Source organism: Schistocerca nitens, chromosome 8, assembly GCF_023898315.1.
Source record: "Schistocerca nitens isolate TAMUIC-IGC-003100 chromosome 8, iqSchNite1.1, whole genome shotgun sequence".
NCBI classification, from domain to species: Eukaryota; Metazoa; Arthropoda; class Insecta; order Orthoptera; family Acrididae; genus Schistocerca; species Schistocerca nitens.
Genome location: NC_064621.1, coordinates 437,712,988 through 437,731,438, shown reverse-complemented (window position 1 = coordinate 437,731,438; position 18,451 = coordinate 437,712,988). Strand labels below are relative to the sequence as shown.

Genomic DNA, 18,451 nt, shown 5'->3' with positions numbered 1-18,451 from the left:
CCTGTTCTTGTTTGTAAGTTTGTCCACTGGCCATCGCCCCACTGCACCTCAAAATTTCTTCTCTTGTCCAATCTTCACATTACAGTCTCCAAGCAGAATTTTAATGTTAGTATCCGGTATGGTCCTTACTAGTTGATAAAGTTCATCCCAAAATTTTTACGTTTCCATCCATGTCGGTTCTATTTCTAACGTTAGTTGGAGCATGAATATTTATCAGTGTGTATCTCTTGTTTTCCACCTTAATTGTTAACAATGCCTTTCTTGAGGGATTGGATGAAAAATCCTCAATGGAATCCAATATTCTATTATGTACTAAGAAATCCACGCCAAATTGGGGAACACTTTCTATTACATTTTCTCCTGGTTGTCCCTTATAAAGTCGATATCCTCCTGATTCGATTGGGTCCTAGTCAGTATTGCACAACTCTTGAAGCGTTGTGATAACTATGTTCTGTTGATCTGAGACATCTATTAAATGTTTCAATTTACAACTTTCCTTAAAGAATTAATATGTACTGTGGCAAAATATGAAAATCTTTGTGGTTTGTTAAATTTAGCACCTTCTTATGTGGAATATGTTGCATGTTTGTTTGTTCATTCAGTGCATCACTAGGCACTCCGACTCACCTTTGTCCCTTATGTGTCACCCCACCGTATCCGAATGGTGTCTTCGCATGGATAATCTAGTCGTGACTGTCCAAACCGGTGGATTCTTTCAATAGAAGACTCCTCATATTTGTTTGATTGTCTGATCAATGATCAAGTGTCTGACCAAGGTCAGGGTTTACAATTCCAGATGTGATCTGGAAAGGTGATGGGTAGATTATGGATGGTAAAAAATGAGATTGATGGGATGTGTGTTTGGTCTGTGGGAGCTATTTTATTTCACTCAAGCCGCCCCCCCCCCCCCCCTCCTCAGTATCCACCACCTGGGACGTGCCACATAGGTGTACACCTCTCCTCCTATTACAACACCATAACAGGTCCCTACCCCACCGTTTACATGGCACCTGTGTTCATGTGAATGGTGTCTACTCAGCAGCGATGCATTTGGTGCCATTATTGTGTATTGCAATATTATATTCTAACATATATGTCTTTGGGTCTTAAATATCTTCCAAATAATATTGTATACTATATGAAAGTCCTTTGAAACAGGAATAGAAATTACAATAAAATTCAAAATGTTTCATTTTCCTTTATTGTCACTGCCAACATTTGTATAGTTTTATACATTCTTTGAACAATAAGTTACGGCTTTGGAATGAAACCTTTATTCTTACATGCAGATCATCAAAAGTTTACATACTCATCCTTAAATAACAGAAAAATTTATAACTGTCATCTCTCAAATTCTAAGAAAGTATAAAGATTACCCCAGTGTTGTATCTTCTCATGTTGATTGGGTGAAACCTCACCTCCTATTTCTTCTGTTCTTCGGGCTACTATAAAGATCACCCCATGCTGGTAATTTATTGTGAACCATATGTTTAGTTCTAAGTCAAACTTTAGTAATGTCGGACGTATTGCTATCGCTATGGACTGTCTGGTATTGTCAGCACAAACTACCGCACTGTTTACATGGCACCTATGTTGTTGTGAATAGTGTTTACCCAGCAGCGATGCATCCGGTGCCATTAACATGACAGCCAGACAAGTGTGAAACCGCCCTTATGCTTTAAAATCTGGTTTTGAAATCTTGGCTGTGCCATTATATAATCAGTCTGAAACCTTCAGTGTCTCCAGGTCTCTTCCACAATACAACCTTCTTATGTGATTCTTAAACTGTGCATCAGAAATGATTAAATTATGGTCTATGCAAAGATCTACTAGGCAGATTCCTCTTTCATCGCTTTCTCCCAGTTCGTATTCTCCTGCTATTTTTCCTTCACTACCTGTTCTTGATATCGAATTCCAGTATCCAGTCACAATTAAATTTTCATCTCCCTTGATTGTTTGAATTATTTCTCTTGTCTTAGTATACATTCTTTGATTCTCCTCATAATCCATGGAGCTAGTTGACATATAAACTTGTACTACTGTAGTGGATTATGTTGGCTTTGTGCCTGTCTTGGCTATGATAATGCTGTTCACCATAATTTCCATTTATATTTTCTTGTTAATTGTTAGACCTACTCCTGGATTACCCCTATTTAATTTCATTTTTATAACCCTATACTCATTTGACCAGAAGTCCCATTTTTCCCGCCACTGCCCTTCACTAATTCCCACTGTGTACACTTCAACCTACCCATTTCAATTTCACTTTTTAAATTCTGTAACCTCCCTCCCTATCCAAGCAAGAAGTCTAACACTCCGAAGTCCAACCCATAAAATGCCAGTTTTTTGGACAACGTCCTCTTGAGTAATCTGCATCCACAGATCCAAATGTGGTACAATTTTACTCTCAGAATAGTTTATCCAAGAGGATGCCATCACCATTTAACAATCTAGAAGAGCCTCAGGAAAAATTTTGGTTGTAGTTTCGTCTTGCTTTGAACATGTTTGGTATCTTTACAGATACCACTCCATTGTGTTTTCACCAACAGTATATGTATCACTGAGGCACTCAAGTCAATCCCCAACTTGGCAAAGTCCATGGATCATTGCTGCAGGGCAAGTGGGGAAGGGGGACGAGGGGGGGGGGGGAGGGGGGAATGTTGCATATGACGCTCATTGAAATGTTACAATAATTTCTACACTGCCACCCGGATCTAATTCCGAGACCTTTTCAGGAAACAAATTGAGTGCTTCATAAATGCTGTTATCAGTATCAATTTATTAGAAAGATAGAAAAAAAAATCAAAGATACTTGGATTGTAATATTAACATGGCTCTGACAGAATATGGATTGTATCACATCCCAACTGTGGAATCTGACTGCAGACTGGTTGCATCTTTATGCATCATATTGTGTGAAAAGGACATAAAAGTGACTTTAAATTCTGACCTCATTGTTTTTGCTTTGAGGAAGAAGTAATGTAAAACAAATTAATTAGATATTTTATATGTTTTTACAAGTGATGTTTTCTGGTTGTCAGTTCAGTATTTGTAAATGGTGTCTTGGGAGCCATTGGTTCCTAATATCTTCTCTCTAATCAATTACAGATTCCCAAATACTGTCTGTCACATGATAAACCATGCAATAGAAGCACAAAACTACTAATTTGTAAGTATAAGCTCTTGAGAAATAACGAACTTTATTTTTCTCTAGCTGCATGCGGAGTACAATCCATCAAATGATGAGTACTTGGCACACCGTGTACTTCAAGCACTGGATGCAGCACAGTTTGTACGGCTAACAGCAGCAGGCTCCGATGTGGCTATCTTGGGTGGTGACCTTAATGCACTGCCTGGTGACCTTGCCCAAAGAATTATTTGCTTATATGCAGAATTAGAAGACAGTTGCTGTGTGGCTCATCCAACGGTAAGTACCTTATGAGTGTTTGGTGAATACTTCTATAATTTCATATGCAAATGTCTGAAAAGGGGAACTTATGGACTGTCCCTCATCTGTTTTCTTCGTACTAATAGGCACTGAAGCTCACCCTCAAAAATAAATTTTCTAAAGCAATTTGACTCAATTCTTAAAAAAGAAATATTATTAACATAATCTTTGGTAGCTGAGTGCATAATGTAAAAATCTATTAATTGTATGTTTGCTAGTTAAGATCGTGCAAGTTGCATTTGCGTTTAACTCCCATAGTATTACTGACTAATATTAAAATATAATATTACTAGTCGTATGAAAATAAATTAAAATTTAATGCAGACATGTAAAATGTGTTATTGTTTAATGAAAAGAAAGTCGGTTGTAAGAAATACCCACAAGATGCCTCTTTCATCGCGTGCAATTGCTGACGCACAGGAATAAAAGTACATGCACAAAAATTAGTAGGAAGAATGCACATAAGCATGTGTGTCCTTGGGTCCAATTGTTGCCTTATTGTTCAAGCAATCTGCTATGCATCCATTTCTTTGTTAAGCAATTTGTGTTACATTTGTGGTGACAAAAGGTGAAAGAAAAAGAGAACACGGAATGACTGTGGGTAAAACAGTATCTAAATAACAGAGGTGCATGGCATACAGTGCGACAGTGACATTTTGTATGCAGATTTCAGAAGAAAGTCACAGTGAGATTCAAGATTTTGTGCTTAGGAAATTGCAATGATAAGGCAATAACTTTTAACGCACTGGCAACCGGATACCAATTTGAGCTATTTTCATCTCAAATCAAAGCATTTCAGTGATTATTCCTGAAACTAAGAAATACTTTAAGTCATTCTGTGAAGGTTAATTGGCTTTCAACGCATTGTTTGTATTTTATTGTATGAAATGTTGTTTAAACAACTTCAATCAAAAGAGATTGTATGTAGATTAGTATCCTTGTACTCAACAAGTTTGATAATGCCATAGACCCCAGAATATACAAGAATGAAGATTGTGTTGTTCAATTTCTTATTGTTTACTTCATCACTGTCCTTCATTTCAATTTCTGCAAATTTGTTGAGGAGCTTCAGCTGGCTCATCTTTTCTTTTCTTCTCCTCAGTTGTTGTGCTACTAAGTTGCGATAACATTAATATTTGTCCACAGATTTCATATGCTGTTTGCATAAATTTATAACTTGCTTTTTCTCTGTTTTCCTGCTTGGAAAAATGCTCATTTTTTAGAGGGATGTAAATAGAGACTTTTTATGTAATACTTGATGTTTGGGGCGTCACACCCCAATTTTTTATTCCAGTAATCTTTAGAAGTGGCAGTCCGTATGACTTCTCTATGCCTGTAATCATCTACATAACTTCAGCATGCTTCCGTTGGGGTCAACAGACATTATTGCATATAATTACCTCAATGCATAACCTCAACACCTTACAAGATGAAACACATAAAGACCTCAACTGCCTGTCACCTGCTGAACAAGAGAGGTATCCACTGATGCCGGGAAGCAATGAGCTGTTACGCATGGCCTCCATTTTGAGAAAATTACACATGCACAAATGTGCATACATAGTTGCACTGTTGGAAATTTAAGTGCATGTGGAAAGTTGAACAGAAAAAAGTCTTTGTGTGGATACACCTATACAATTCATTCTCTAAAAATGAAAAATATTTTATTTTTATTTGTCATTTCACATTTTGGCACCAAATGCTAATTTGTCTTGAAGACTGACATTTCCATCCAGATAATAATAAAAAGATGTTGATTTTATTTTAAGAATTATGATTCAGTAATTATCAATTAACACCTTCGTTTGTTAATAAATATGGAACTTAATATACTTTTACGCTATGCATTAGCTATTGAAAACAAAACTACATGAGAGATTTCAAATACTTTGTGGTCGTTAAGGTTGTTGTTGTTGTGGTCTTCAGTCCTGAGACTGGTTTGATGCAGCTCTCCATGCTACTCTATCCTGTGCAAGCTTCTTCATCTCCCAGTACCTACTGCAACCTACATCCTTCTGAATCTGCTTAGTGTATTCATCTCTTGGTCTCCCTCTATGATTTTTACCCTCCACGCTGCCCTCCAATGCTAAATTTGTGATCCCTTGATGCCTCAAAACATGTCCTACCAACCGAACCCTTCTTCTAGTCAAGTTGTGCCACAAACTTCTCTTCTCCCCAATCCTATTCAATACCTCCTCATTAGTTACGTGATCTACCCACCTTACCGTCAGCATTCTTCTGTAGCACCACATTTCGGCAGCTTCTATTCTCTTCCTGTCCAAACTGGTTATCGTCCATGTTTCACTTCCATACATGGCTACACTCCATACAAATACTTTCAGAAACGACTTCCTGACACTTAAATCTATACTCGATGTTAACAAATTTCTCTTCTTCAGAAACGATTTCCTTGCCATTGCCAGTCTACATTTTATATCCTCTCTACTTCGACCATCATCAGTTATTTTACTCCCTAAATAGCAAAACTCCTTTACTACTTTAAGTGTCTCATTTCCTAATCTAATCCCCTCAGCATCACCCAATTTAATTTGACTACATTCCATTATCCTCGTTTTGCTTTTGTTGATGTTCATCTTATATCCTCCTTTCAAGACACTGTCCATTCCGTTCAACAGCTCTTGCAAGTCCTTTGCTGTCTCTGACAGAATTACAATGTCATCGGCGAACCTCAAAGTTTTTACTTCTTCTCCATGAATTTTAATACCTACTCCGAATTTTTCTTTTGTTTCCTTTACTGCTTGCTCAATATACAGATTGAATAACATCGGGGAGAGGTTACAACCCTGTCTCACTCCCTTCCCAACCACTGCTTCCCTTTCATGCCCCTCGACTCTTATAACTGCCATCTGTGTTATAACCTTTAATCACTAATAAATTGCGTGGATATACAAAAGTAGAAACACTAGCGGGATACATGCTACTAACTCCGTATCTGTCATTCGACTGCCGTGCCGTGACATGCGGCCGGCGCCGTTCATAGCCAGGTGGCGCTCCCGCGCTCGGCTGAGCTGCGGAGCGCCTCTATCGCTGTGTTCGCGTACTGACGTAGCGGCACTTTTAAATCTCGTGGCACTGTCACAACACTTTTCCCCCCTTGAAAAAAAAAAAAAAAACTCACTCACTTCCGTGGAGACACGGACAGTGTGGAGACATCCATGGCCTCTTGGGAGGCTCCGAGAAGATCCCGCGGAGAAACACGAGAGTATGGCAGCAGCGACAGGACTGGCTGCTCGGGCTGGTGGAGACGAAAGAAGGGGCGGTGGCACCAGCGTGGCCACCACTCGTGGGCGCATCTGGTCGTAATGGCGAACAACCATGCCGTCGTCCGTACGTATTTCACGAAGCCGGTGGCCGCGAAGAGCCTGGACCACCCCTGGAATCCATTTAGGGCGAGATCCATACCCCCGTGCCCACACATAGGCGCCCACCGGGTATTTTCCCGCACTAGGGGACACAGTACAAGGCCTGACAGGGTGAAGCAGGTGCAGTAGAGTGCGCAGTTGGCGGCCATGCAAGAGTTCAGCAGGGCTGCGATCACCCAGAGGCATGAAGCGATAAGAACTCAGAAATTGCAACAGAGCGTCATCTGTGGACAAATCACTAAGGAATTTTTTCATCTGGCTTTTGAAAGTGCGGACAAGGCGCTCGATCTCCCCATTCGATTGCGGATGGAAGGGCGGTGCTGTAACATGATGAATCCCTTGTCCAGTACAAAAATCATGGAAGGCCTGCGAAGAGAACTGAGGGCCATTGTCCGTGACAATCGTGGATGGAAGACCTTCTAGCGCAAAGATTTTGGACAAAGCCAGCGTCGTCGCCGCAGTGGTGGGCGACGGACATCGATCAACAAACTGAAACTTCGAGAAGGCGTCAATCAACAGTAGCCAATAAGTGCCGAGGAAGGCGCCGGCAAAGTCAGCGTGCACCCGTTCCCACGGCTGCGCCGGATCAGGCCACGGAGAGGGCATAGTCCGAGGTGCAGCCAGTTGTTGAGCACACTGACCACACGCAGCGACCATGTGGGCGATGTCCGAATCAACACCGGGCCAATAAACGTGCCAGCGGGCCAGGGACTTAGTCCGAGAAATCCCCCAATGGCCTTCATGCAATAGTTTGAGAACATCTTTGCGAAGAGAGGCTGGCACCACGACCCGTGGAGATGCACCATCCGTGGCCAGAAGAACAACACCCTCACGAACAGACAGACGAAGGCGCAAGGCATGGTAGTTGCGAAGGGGATCCGATGCCCGGGCCTTGGTCCTGTCCGGCCAACCCCGTTGAACAAAACCGATCACCTGACGCAGGACCGGGTCCCGCGCAGTAGCCGACGCGACCTGCGAACCTGTAAGTGGAAAACCCTCGACCGAACGACGTTCTTCCTCATCAATGTGGAAACATAGGAGTTCATCTCGATCGAAAACCGGGTCGGGGCCCATCGGCAAACGCGACAACGCGTCAGCGTTGGCGTGCTGGGCTGTGGGGCGATAGTGAATCTCATAGTGAAAACGAGACAAGTATAAGGCCCAACGTTGCAGGCGGTGAGCTGCCTTATCTGGAAGCGACGCCGAGGGGCTGAACAGAGAGACCAGCGGCTTGTGGTCGGTGATGAGGTGAAACTTAGAACCATACAAAAAAACCCTGAACTTTTTTAGAGCATAAATAATAGCGAGCGCCTCCTTTTCGATTTGAGAGTAACGCCGTTGGGCATCGTTGAGGGTCTTGGAAGCGTAGGCGATGGGTCGTTCCGACCCATCCTCATACCGATGGGCGAGAACAGCCCCTAGGCCTTACTGTGACGCGTCAGTCGCCAGAACCAAGTGCTGACCCGGACGGAATGTGGCAAGACAAGGCGCCGACTGCAAATGAGCCTTCAGCCGGACAAAAGCCTGCTCACACTCGTCGGACCAACAGAAAGGAACGTTTTTGCGTAACAGCTGATGCAGAGGATGAGCCACTGCCGCCGCGGATGGAATGAATTTGTGATAATAAGCAACCTTGCCAAGAAACGCCTGAAGTTCTTTGACCGTAGACGGCCGGGGTAGAGCGGTAATGGCCGCAACGTGCTGTCTTAGAGGACGTATACCCTCACGGGACAAGTGGAAACCAAGATACACAATGGAGGGTTGGAAAAACTGTGACTTGTCTAGATTGCACTTCAACCCAGCTGAATGCAGGACCCGAAACAGTGAACGCAAATTGCGAAGGTGCTCCTCAGTGGAGGCCCCCGTGACAACAATGTCATCCAGGTAGTTGATGCAGCCGGGAACGGAAGCCGTGAGCTGTTCCAAAAACCGCTGAAAAATGGCTGGCGACGCCAAATGGTAACCGCTGGTACTGATACAACCCACAAGGAGTGTTGATGACGAGAAATTCCTTGGAATACGCATCCAATGGCAACTGATGGTACGCCTCCGATAAGTCAAGTTTGGAAAAGAACTGGCCCCCAGCGAGCTTGGTAAATAACTCCTCAGGACGGGGAAGAGGATAAGTGTCAATGAGGCTCTGAGCGTTGACAGTGGCTTTAAAATCACCGCACAATCGCAGACTCCCGTTTGGTTTAGAAACCACCATGATGGGCGATGCCCATTCGCTGGAGGTAACAGGAAGGAGAATCCCTGAAGCTGTTAACCTGTCTATCTCAGCCTTGACAGGTGCACGCAACGCCATCGGAATAGGGCGTGCCCGGAAAAACTTAGGGCGAGCTGTAGGTTTAAGAGTAATGTGGGCTTCAAAATCCTTGGCCCGACCCAGACCAGCAGAGAACACGGACGAGAATTCAGAACACAATCCATCCAGTTGTTGATACGGAATATCCTCAGATATGAGGTGCACATCATCATCAATGGAGAACCCGAACAACTGGAAAGCATCATAACCGAACAGGTTTTCCGTGCCCGCATGATCCACCACATAAAACGTGAGGGGCCTAACAACAGACTTGTAGGCAGTGGAAGCATCAAACTGGCCAACGATAGGAATTTTCTGCTTATTATAAGTTCGCAGATTTCGCGTAACGGGAGACAAGGGAGGGGAGCCCAACTCCAAATACGTGCGAGAATTAATGAGAGTTACTGCAGAGCCTGTGTCCACTTGCATGCAAATGTCTTTATCCAGAACACGAACAGTAACAACCAACTTATTTGTTTGAGAAAGCACACAGTTAACATCCATGTCCGATGCCTCGTCCTCGTCGACAGGAACTTTAGGGGAATGACACACAGAAGCAATGTGGCCTTTTTTCCTACATGAATTACATGTGGCCCAACATTTTCGACACGTGGCCCTGTCATGCTGTACGAAACAACGTGGACAAGAAGGAAGTGCGGAACAAACCTGCTTCTGTGGTTGCTGTTTTCGCTGCGAGCGTGGTGGCCCAACGCGACGTTGTTGATGCGAGTGAACCGCCGCCACATCATCGTTCCCCTGTGAAACAGGCAAATTGTCGGTGTCGAAAGCGGTCTGTACAGCGCCCACATCACACCACGCGTCTATTTGCGCACCAGCAGCGTGAGACACTTCAAAAGATTGAGCGATGCTGAGAACTTCCAACAACGACGGGTTTGGCAGTTGTAAGGCACGTTGCCGAACTTCTTTATCAGGAGCAAGCCGTAGAATAGCGTCCCGAACCATTGAATCAGCATAAGACTCATGATGAGTGTCCGTGACAAACTGACATTTCCTACTCAGACCGTGTAGTTCCGCCGCCCAAGCCCGGTAAGATTGATGGGGCTGTTTATGACACCGGTAGAATGCCACGCGGGTGGCAACGACGTGGGTGTTTTTTCGGTAATAGTTAGACAATAATTCACACATTTCTTGGAAGGACAGAGAGGCAGGTTCCCACAGAGGGGCTAACTGAGATAGCAGCTGATAGATCCGTGGGGAAATCCAAGATAGAAATAACGACTTACACATAGGAGCGTCGACAACGCCGAAAGCCAAGAAGTGTTGCTGCAAACGCTTCTCATAATCCTCCCAGCCTTCAGCGGCCTCGTCGTAAGGAGGGAACAGAGGCGGAGAAGAGGAAGACAGACGATGAGTAAGCGACGTCGACAACGCCTGAATAGCAGCCGTCAGCTGTGTTTGTTGTGCCTGAATAGCAGCCGTCAGCTGTGTTTGTTGTTCAATGAGCGCTTGCAGAAGCTGTTCCATCTCTGCCCCGACACGAACACACAATTCCACAACGCAGGAAAAAAAATATCTGACCTCGTCGCCAAAAAGTGCTATAACCTTTAATCACTAATAAATTGTGTGGATATACAAAAGTAGAAACACTAGCGGGTTACATGCTACTAACTCCGTATCTGTCATTCGACTGCCGTGCCGTGACATGCGGCCGGCGCCGTTCATAGCCAGGTGGCGCTCCCGCGCTCGGCCGAACTGCGGAGCGCCTCTATCGCCGTGTTCGCGTACTGACGTAGCGGCACTTTTAAATCTCATGGCACTGTCACAACAATCTGCTTTCTGTACAAATTGTAAATAGCCTTTCGCTCCCTGTATTTTACCCCTGCCACCTTCAGAATTTGGAAGAGAGTATTCCATTTAACGTTGTCAAAAGCTTTCTCTAAGTCTACAAATGCTAGAAACGTAGGTTTGCCTTTTCTTAATATTTCTTCTAAGATAAGTCGTAAGGTTAGTATTGCCTCACGTGTTCCAACATTTCTACGGAATCCAAACTGATCTTCCCCGAGGTCCGCTTCTACCAGTTTTTCCATTCGTCTGTAAAGAATTCGCGTTAGTATTTTGCAGCTGTGACTTATTAAACTGATAGTTCGGTAATTTTTACATCTGTGAACACCTGCTTTCTTTGGGATTGGAATTATTATATTCTTCTTGAAGTCTGTGGGTATTTCACCTGTCTCATACATCTTGTCACCAGATGGTAGAGTTTTGTCATGACTGGCTCTCCCAAGGCCACCAGTAGTTCTAATGGAATGTTGTCTACTCCTGGGGCCTTGTTTCGACTCAGGTCTTTCAGTGCTCTGTCAAACTCTTCATGCAGTATCTTATCTCCCATTTCATCTTCATCTACATCCTCTTCCATTTCCATAATATAGTCCTCAAGTACATCGCTCTTGTATAAACCATCTATATACTCCTTCCACCTTTCTGCCTTCCCTTCTTTGCTTAGAACTGGGTTGCCATCTGAGCTCTTGATATTCATACAAGTGGTTCTCTTCTCTCCAAAGGTCTCTTTAATTTTCCTGTAGGCAGTATCTATCTTACCCCTAGTGAGATAGGCCTCTACATCCTTACATTTGTCCTCTAGCCATCCCTGCTTAGCCATTTTGCACTTCCTGTCGATCTCATTTTTGAGATGTTTGTATTCCTTTTTGCCTGCTTCATTTACTGCATTTTTATATTTTCTCCTTTCATCAATTAAATTCAATATTTCTTCTGTTACCCAAGGTTTTCTATTAGCCCTCGTTTTTTTACCTACTTGATCCTCAGCTGCCTTCACTAATTCATCCCTCAGAGCTACCCATTCTTCTTCTACTGTATTTCTTTCCCCCATTCCTGTCAATTGTTCCCTTATGCTCTCCCTGAAACTCTCTACAACCTCTGGTTCTTTCAGTTTATCCAGGTTCCATCTCCTTAAATTCCCACCTTTTTGCAGTTTCTTCAGTTTCAATCTGCAGTTCATAACCAATAGATTGTGGTCAGAATCCACATCTGCCCCTGGAAATGTCTTACAATTTAAAACCCGGTTCCTAAATCTCTGTCTTACCATTATGTAATCTATCTGATACCTTTTAGTATCTCCAGGATTCTTCCAGGTATACAACCTTCTTTTATGATTCTTGAACCAAGTGTTAGCTATGATTAAGTTATGCTCTGTGCAAAATTCTACAAGGCGGCTTCCTCTTTCATTTCTTCCCCCCAATCCATATTCACCTACTATGTTTCCTTCTCTCCCTTTTCCTACTGACGAATTCCAGTCACCCATGACTATTAAATTTTCGTCTCCCTTCACTGCCTGAATAATTTCTTTTATCTCGTCATACATTTCATCTATTTCATCATCATCTGCAGAGCTAGTTGGCATATAAACTTGTACTACTGTAGTGGGCGTGTCTATCTTGGCCACAATAATGCGTTCACTATGCTGTTTGTAGTAGCTAACCTGGACTCCTATTTTTTAATTCATTATTAAACCTACTCCTGCATTACCCCTATTTGATTTTGTATTTATAACCCTGTAATCACCAGACCAAAAGTCTTGTTCCTCCTGCCACCGAACTTCACTAATTCCCACTATATCTAACTTTAACCTATCCATTTTCCCTTTTAAATTTTCTAACCTACCTGCCCGATTAAGGGATCTGACATTCCACGCTCCGATCCGTAGAACGCCAGTTTTCTTTCTCCTGATAACGACGTCCTCCTGAGTAGTCCCTGCCCGGAGATCTGAATGGGGGACTATTTTACCTCCGGAATATTTTACCCAAGAGGATTCCATCATCATTTAATCATACAGTAAAGCTGCATGTCCTCGGAAAAAATACGGCTGTAGTTTCCCCTTGCTTTCAGCCGTTCGCAGTACCAGTACAGCAAGGCCGTTTTGGTTAATGTTAAAAGGCTAGATCAGTCAATCATCCAGACTGTTGCCCCTGCAACTACTGAAAAGGCTGCTGCCCCTGTTCAGGAATCACATGTTTGTCTGGCCTCTCAACAGATACCCCTCCGTTGTGGTTGCACCTACGGTACGGCCATCTGTATCGCTGAGGCACGCAAGCCTCCCCACCAACGGCAAGGTCCCTGGTTCATGGGGGAAGGTCGTTAAGGTACAGAACTTAAAATTCTATAAGTATGAAGATAATTGAAGAGGGACAGTCCTTAAGATGTTATCCTGTGATTTAGTGGTGTTAACAATACAGTTGTTAGATATTTGTTTTTAGAAGAGTTCTTTTTATGTAAATAGCATCGTTTGCTGTCAGTTTTCCCTGAACCCAGAGAAATTGCCATATTTTTAAATGAGTGTTGAAATTGTTAAATTCTGCACTAATATTGTAGGATTCTAGCAGGCACTGTGCCATTATTGAACACCATTTCACATTTAGTCTTTGGTATGAATTAAAGTGCTACTGCAGCAATATTAGCAATAAGATCCATTTTAGATGTAACAGGTGAGCTATGAATTCGCTGTTTCATACCTCCCTGAAAAGATAAGTCCTGATAATTCAAAGCTAGAGACCTTGCAGCCCGTAAAAATAGAGCGTAATTCCCAGCTACAAAGTAGTATAGATATGATGGAGGTAATTTAACACTCTTGTGGCTGGATAGGCAACTTCAAAGGTTGGAGGATGGCAAGGGCATACCACTTGCAAGGGGTCATGTCTAGTAAAGCACAGTGGTGTTCAGAGCAGTCGTCAGCTCATGAGATATTAAAGGTATAAATAATAATATTAAAGAATCTCTAATAGATTAGCTAATGAACTAAATTCATCTGATGTGTTTTAATGTACAAGAATTTTGTTTTTACATGTAATGTTTTTGCACAGTGCAAGATTTTCTACTTTCACAGTTTTCTTTCTGTCTGTACAGGAGACCCACAAAAATTTTGGTACAAATGAAACAGCAGCCAACAGCTATACTGGTAAAAGAGTAGCAAGGGAGCAACCTGAGGGTAAAAGAATAGATTACATAATGTTTCGGACGTCATCAAGAGTGAAGGTTTGTATCTTGATATGTGTTGTTTCCAGTTTTCTGCATCTTTCCTTGCATTTGCCCCAATCGACTTTGGAAAACCAAGGTTAAACCTAAAATCTGAGACCAGCGACTTAACAAACATAGTACTTCATTTGGTTGGACCTAATGTACAATACCTTTATGGTGGTACATATGTGTGACAAGTTAAATGATAATTAATTGAAACCCTCAGCTGCCGACAGGTGTTGATATACCTCAATGGAGACAACTGAAAATGTGTGCCACGACCGGAACTTGAACCCAGGATCTCCTGCTTACGTGGCAGACGCTCTATCCATCTGAGCCACCGAGGTCACAGATGAATAGTGCGACTGCAGGGACTTATCCCTTGCACGCTTCTCGTGAGACCCGCATTCCCAACTGTCCATAATCTACATACATAATGTACCTAATAGATATTTGCCCATCCACTCACTCGCACACACTAAGGTGACGATTCCCATAAAAGTTCGGGCATTCACACAGATGGTCAATGGCCGGGTAGCCTTTAACTATATATGATGATAGTAACTGCTCTCGAAAGAACATCTTTGAAATCCTCCATGAATAATTTCACCATAACTGATCCATTTATTGGCTATTGTGGCACTGAAGTCCTCCCTGATCAGTTTGAAGTTATCAGAAATCAGCATCCTGGTGAAGAGGGCGACCACATCAGATTTCACCATAAGGTTCTAATAACAACGATGTAGTTCTTGCAGCCATTGAATGAAATGTAGAGAATTTCTGATATGGTGCTTACATTTAATGATGTAGAATCATAAAATGGTAGACCAATAGTGTTTCATAAATTCCGCTTCTCTCTCATCCTCCCAAGGACTCCATCTTGTCATAGACCCTATCATTGTTGGGTGAAAGGGTTTGCATGTCTCGATGACACTGAGAACTACACCTCGAGGTCCCACAACTTAGGGAAGGATGGGCCGTTTCCACCCCCACCCCCATGGAGCTCCACCAGTAGTGATTGAGTATTGATATGGTGGCACTGGGTTTTTCAAACTGGTGACTGGCTAGATCTTCCAGATCTTTTCTGCCATAAACAATGAGCATATTTCAAGGACAATCGTTAGGAGTGGCGGTGAAAAGTTGTCCATTTCTGAGAATGGGGGCTTTGGCTGCACAGCCTGGGCTGTGAGGGTACGCACCTCCATATAAAAACTCCTCAGTCTCAAGGTATACTACATTGTGATGGGATGAATGGTTGTTGAGGTAAAACAGTCTCTAATGGGCAACTTCTGGTCAGATGACATACTTTTCTACAGCTATATGGTCATCTTCAGCCATTGGCTTTTGTTTTTGCTCCCCATCTCTTGTAGACTCAGTTCAGTGGGAAGTCACCACATGTTCACATTCCAGTGACCACTTTTCGGCGTGTATCCACCTGCTGACTAAGACAGTGATTGACAGGAGACTGCTAAGATGGATGCTTCAAAGGGCAAATTGGTTGACATGCCTTTGAACAACAGGAATGTTTCCAGGAGATGATGGACCATGTCACCTGTATCATCCACTGTGCTGCTGCCAATTCCATTCCCCAGTCTAGCAACCACCTCAGACAGCTTGTTCCTTGGTTCAATGAATGTCGCTTGGCTATCAGAGCCAGCTACACAACTTTGCAGAAATGCAAACACCATCCAACCGTAGAAAATATTCAGTCTGCGAGAGCTCAAGAAAAGTGAGTGATAAAAGAATGGAAGAGGAACTCCTGGAAGGAATTCACGACTTCCATTAATCGCTCCATTTCCGATGCATGAGTTTGGAAATCTACAATGCGGATTTTACGCAAGGGTGGTACATGTCTTAAGGCCTTGTTGAGAAATAGTCTTGTTGGATGTGCCTGAAGAAATGGCTCAGGTTTTACCTGAATGCTTTTTTCCATCACTGCATCATCCAGACAAACTCTTGCATTCCAGGTGTTCCATAGGACTGTGGAGAAGAGGCACAGTCTTCTTTTGTAGTTATAAGGTCTATATCCTTCCATACGCCATGTGGGAATTGGAATCATCTCTGTCTACGGCCAGAAACACTGCTCTGGAATTAGATGAAATTCATTATGCTATGCTCCATCGCATGTGCCCGTGAACTTAAGAAATCTCCTGTCTTTTTTAATCAGATCTGATTTGGAGGAGGGAATATTAATTATGTTATGGAAACCAGGCATGGATCATGCCAATCCTAACAATTACTGAAGTGTTGTAGCTCTTACAAGCTGTATGGGTAAGACTCTGGAGTGCATGGTCAACCTCTGCCTCATATGACTCCTCAAATCCTGGGGTCATACATGCTGTTTCCAGCATGGTTTCAGGTGCTACCATTCCACATTTGACAATTTAATAGTACTGGAGATGGTGATACGGGAGTCTTTGTGCTAAAACCATTTGGGCGGTGTGTTTTTTTAACCTTCAAAAGTATATGACACCACTTGGAGGTACAACGTCCTTCACCAACTTCATGGATAGGGAATATATGGACTTCTGCCACTTCTTATCCAATCCCTGCTTGACTACAGTTGCTTTCAGTATTGCATTGATGGTATCTTGGCAGGCTGCTGCGCTCAAGAGAATGGGGTCCCCCAAGGCAGTGTACTCAGCATCACACAGTTTGCAATGACCATCAATGGCCTCTCCTGTGTACTCAAGAGACCCATCAATTGACCTTTGTTTGTGGATCTTCCTTTGATCTTACAGTGACAACAACACAACTATAGCTCCTCATGAGGAGGATGGAAATCAGGGCCAGTAAAAATAGTTTTAGGTTCTCGCTGGACAAGACTAGTTGAATCAGTTGGGTAACTGTGCTTGTCAGACTTTTAACGAGTAAGAGTTCACAACGGACAGCAATATTTTCAGTTTTAAAGGCAACATGCACATTTTGGACCTACTGTTTTACACAAAAGTAACCTGGCTGAAAGTTCCATAAACAAAGAGACATTTTGAAATGCCTCTTCAGAAGACGTTGGGGGAAGACAGGTACCATGTCCTCTAGTTTAAGGATCAGCAGGTACTTCCTACCTCAAGATGTCAAATGCTGTCCCCATGAGGGCATTCGGATGTCAACTGGAGCCTGTCAGACCGGAATCCGTACACAAAGGCTGGTGAACCACCAATCTGTATATAGCAGTGTCTCCATTGGCCATGACAGGCTCTGAAAATCTTAGCAATGCCTCAGTGATTAGATTTAGCATGGCAGCCCACCTCATCTTGGAGTAACTGTTCAGCAAGTCAGCCCCATGTTACCAAGCCAGTCTGTGTCACATATCTGGAGATGTGAAACTCTGAATATGCAGCCAGGGATGGAACAGATTGCTGTCTTGGCATCCTCAGAGGCTCAAAGTGATTTTTAGCTTAATGCAGTTAAAGAAAATTTGTACTCCAGATTATGTTTTTACAGATCTGTTCTCTTCAGTTTTAAGTACATGTCACCAGGGGTGTCCATACAATAGTTTGTAGGGTGGAGTCAGATTGGGGTGGGGGAGGGGGGGGGCTGGAGCTGGGCATATGGAGTATTTTTAATATTTTGGAAGGCGAATGGCTACTTATTTTATTATGATGATTGTTTCTCCCAGTGTGGGTGGGCACCAACAAAATATTTTTGCATTGAGGGGGGTGACTGAAATTTCATGTGGAGATCCTGCCGCAACAAAAAAGTCTTTATTTTAATGATTGGCACCTCACTTTGCATATCACATCCGTGGCACTTTCTACCCTATTTGATGATAATACAAAATGAGGTGTCCATCTTTGAACTTTTTCGATGTCCTCCCTCACTCTTGTCTGACATGGATCCCACATGGCACAGCAGTACACCAGAAGAGGTCAGACAAGTATAGTGTAAGCAGTTTCTTGAGAAGACCTGTTGTATTTTCTAAGTGTTCTGCCAATAAATTGCAGCCTTTTATTTGCTTTCCCCACAGCATTATTGTGTGATTGTTCCAATTTAAGTTATTCATAATTGTAATCCCCAACTATTTAGTTGAATTTAGAGCCTTTAGATTTGTGTGATTTATCATATAATTCCTTTTAGTATTCATGAAGATAACTTCATACTTTTCATTACTTAAGAGTCAAATGCCACTTTTCACACCATACAGATGTCTTGTCTAATTCATTGGTTTTGTTCATCTGATGATTTTACAAAATGGTAAATCACAGCATCATCAACAAAGAATCTAAGATGGCTGCTCAAATTGTCTCCTAAATAGTTTATGTAGATCATAAACGGCATAGGTCCTATAACACTTCTTTGGGGAATGCTAGATATTACATCTGTTTC

General features: G+C 42.8%; 1 protein-coding gene across 1 annotated transcript in view; it reads left to right on the top strand.

Annotated features, from left to right (window-relative positions):
• The window catches only part of LOC126199244 (putative neutral sphingomyelinase), a 141,644-nt gene that overhangs the window by 74,740 nt on the left and 48,453 nt on the right, over window positions 1-18,451 (top strand). The window contains exons 4-5 of the mRNA XM_049936042.1: window positions 3,215-3,427; window positions 14,015-14,143. Of these exons, the coding sequence (XP_049791999.1) occupies window positions 3,215-3,427; window positions 14,015-14,143 (342 nt within the window). The remainder of the gene's footprint in view (window positions 1-3,214; window positions 3,428-14,014; window positions 14,144-18,451) is intronic.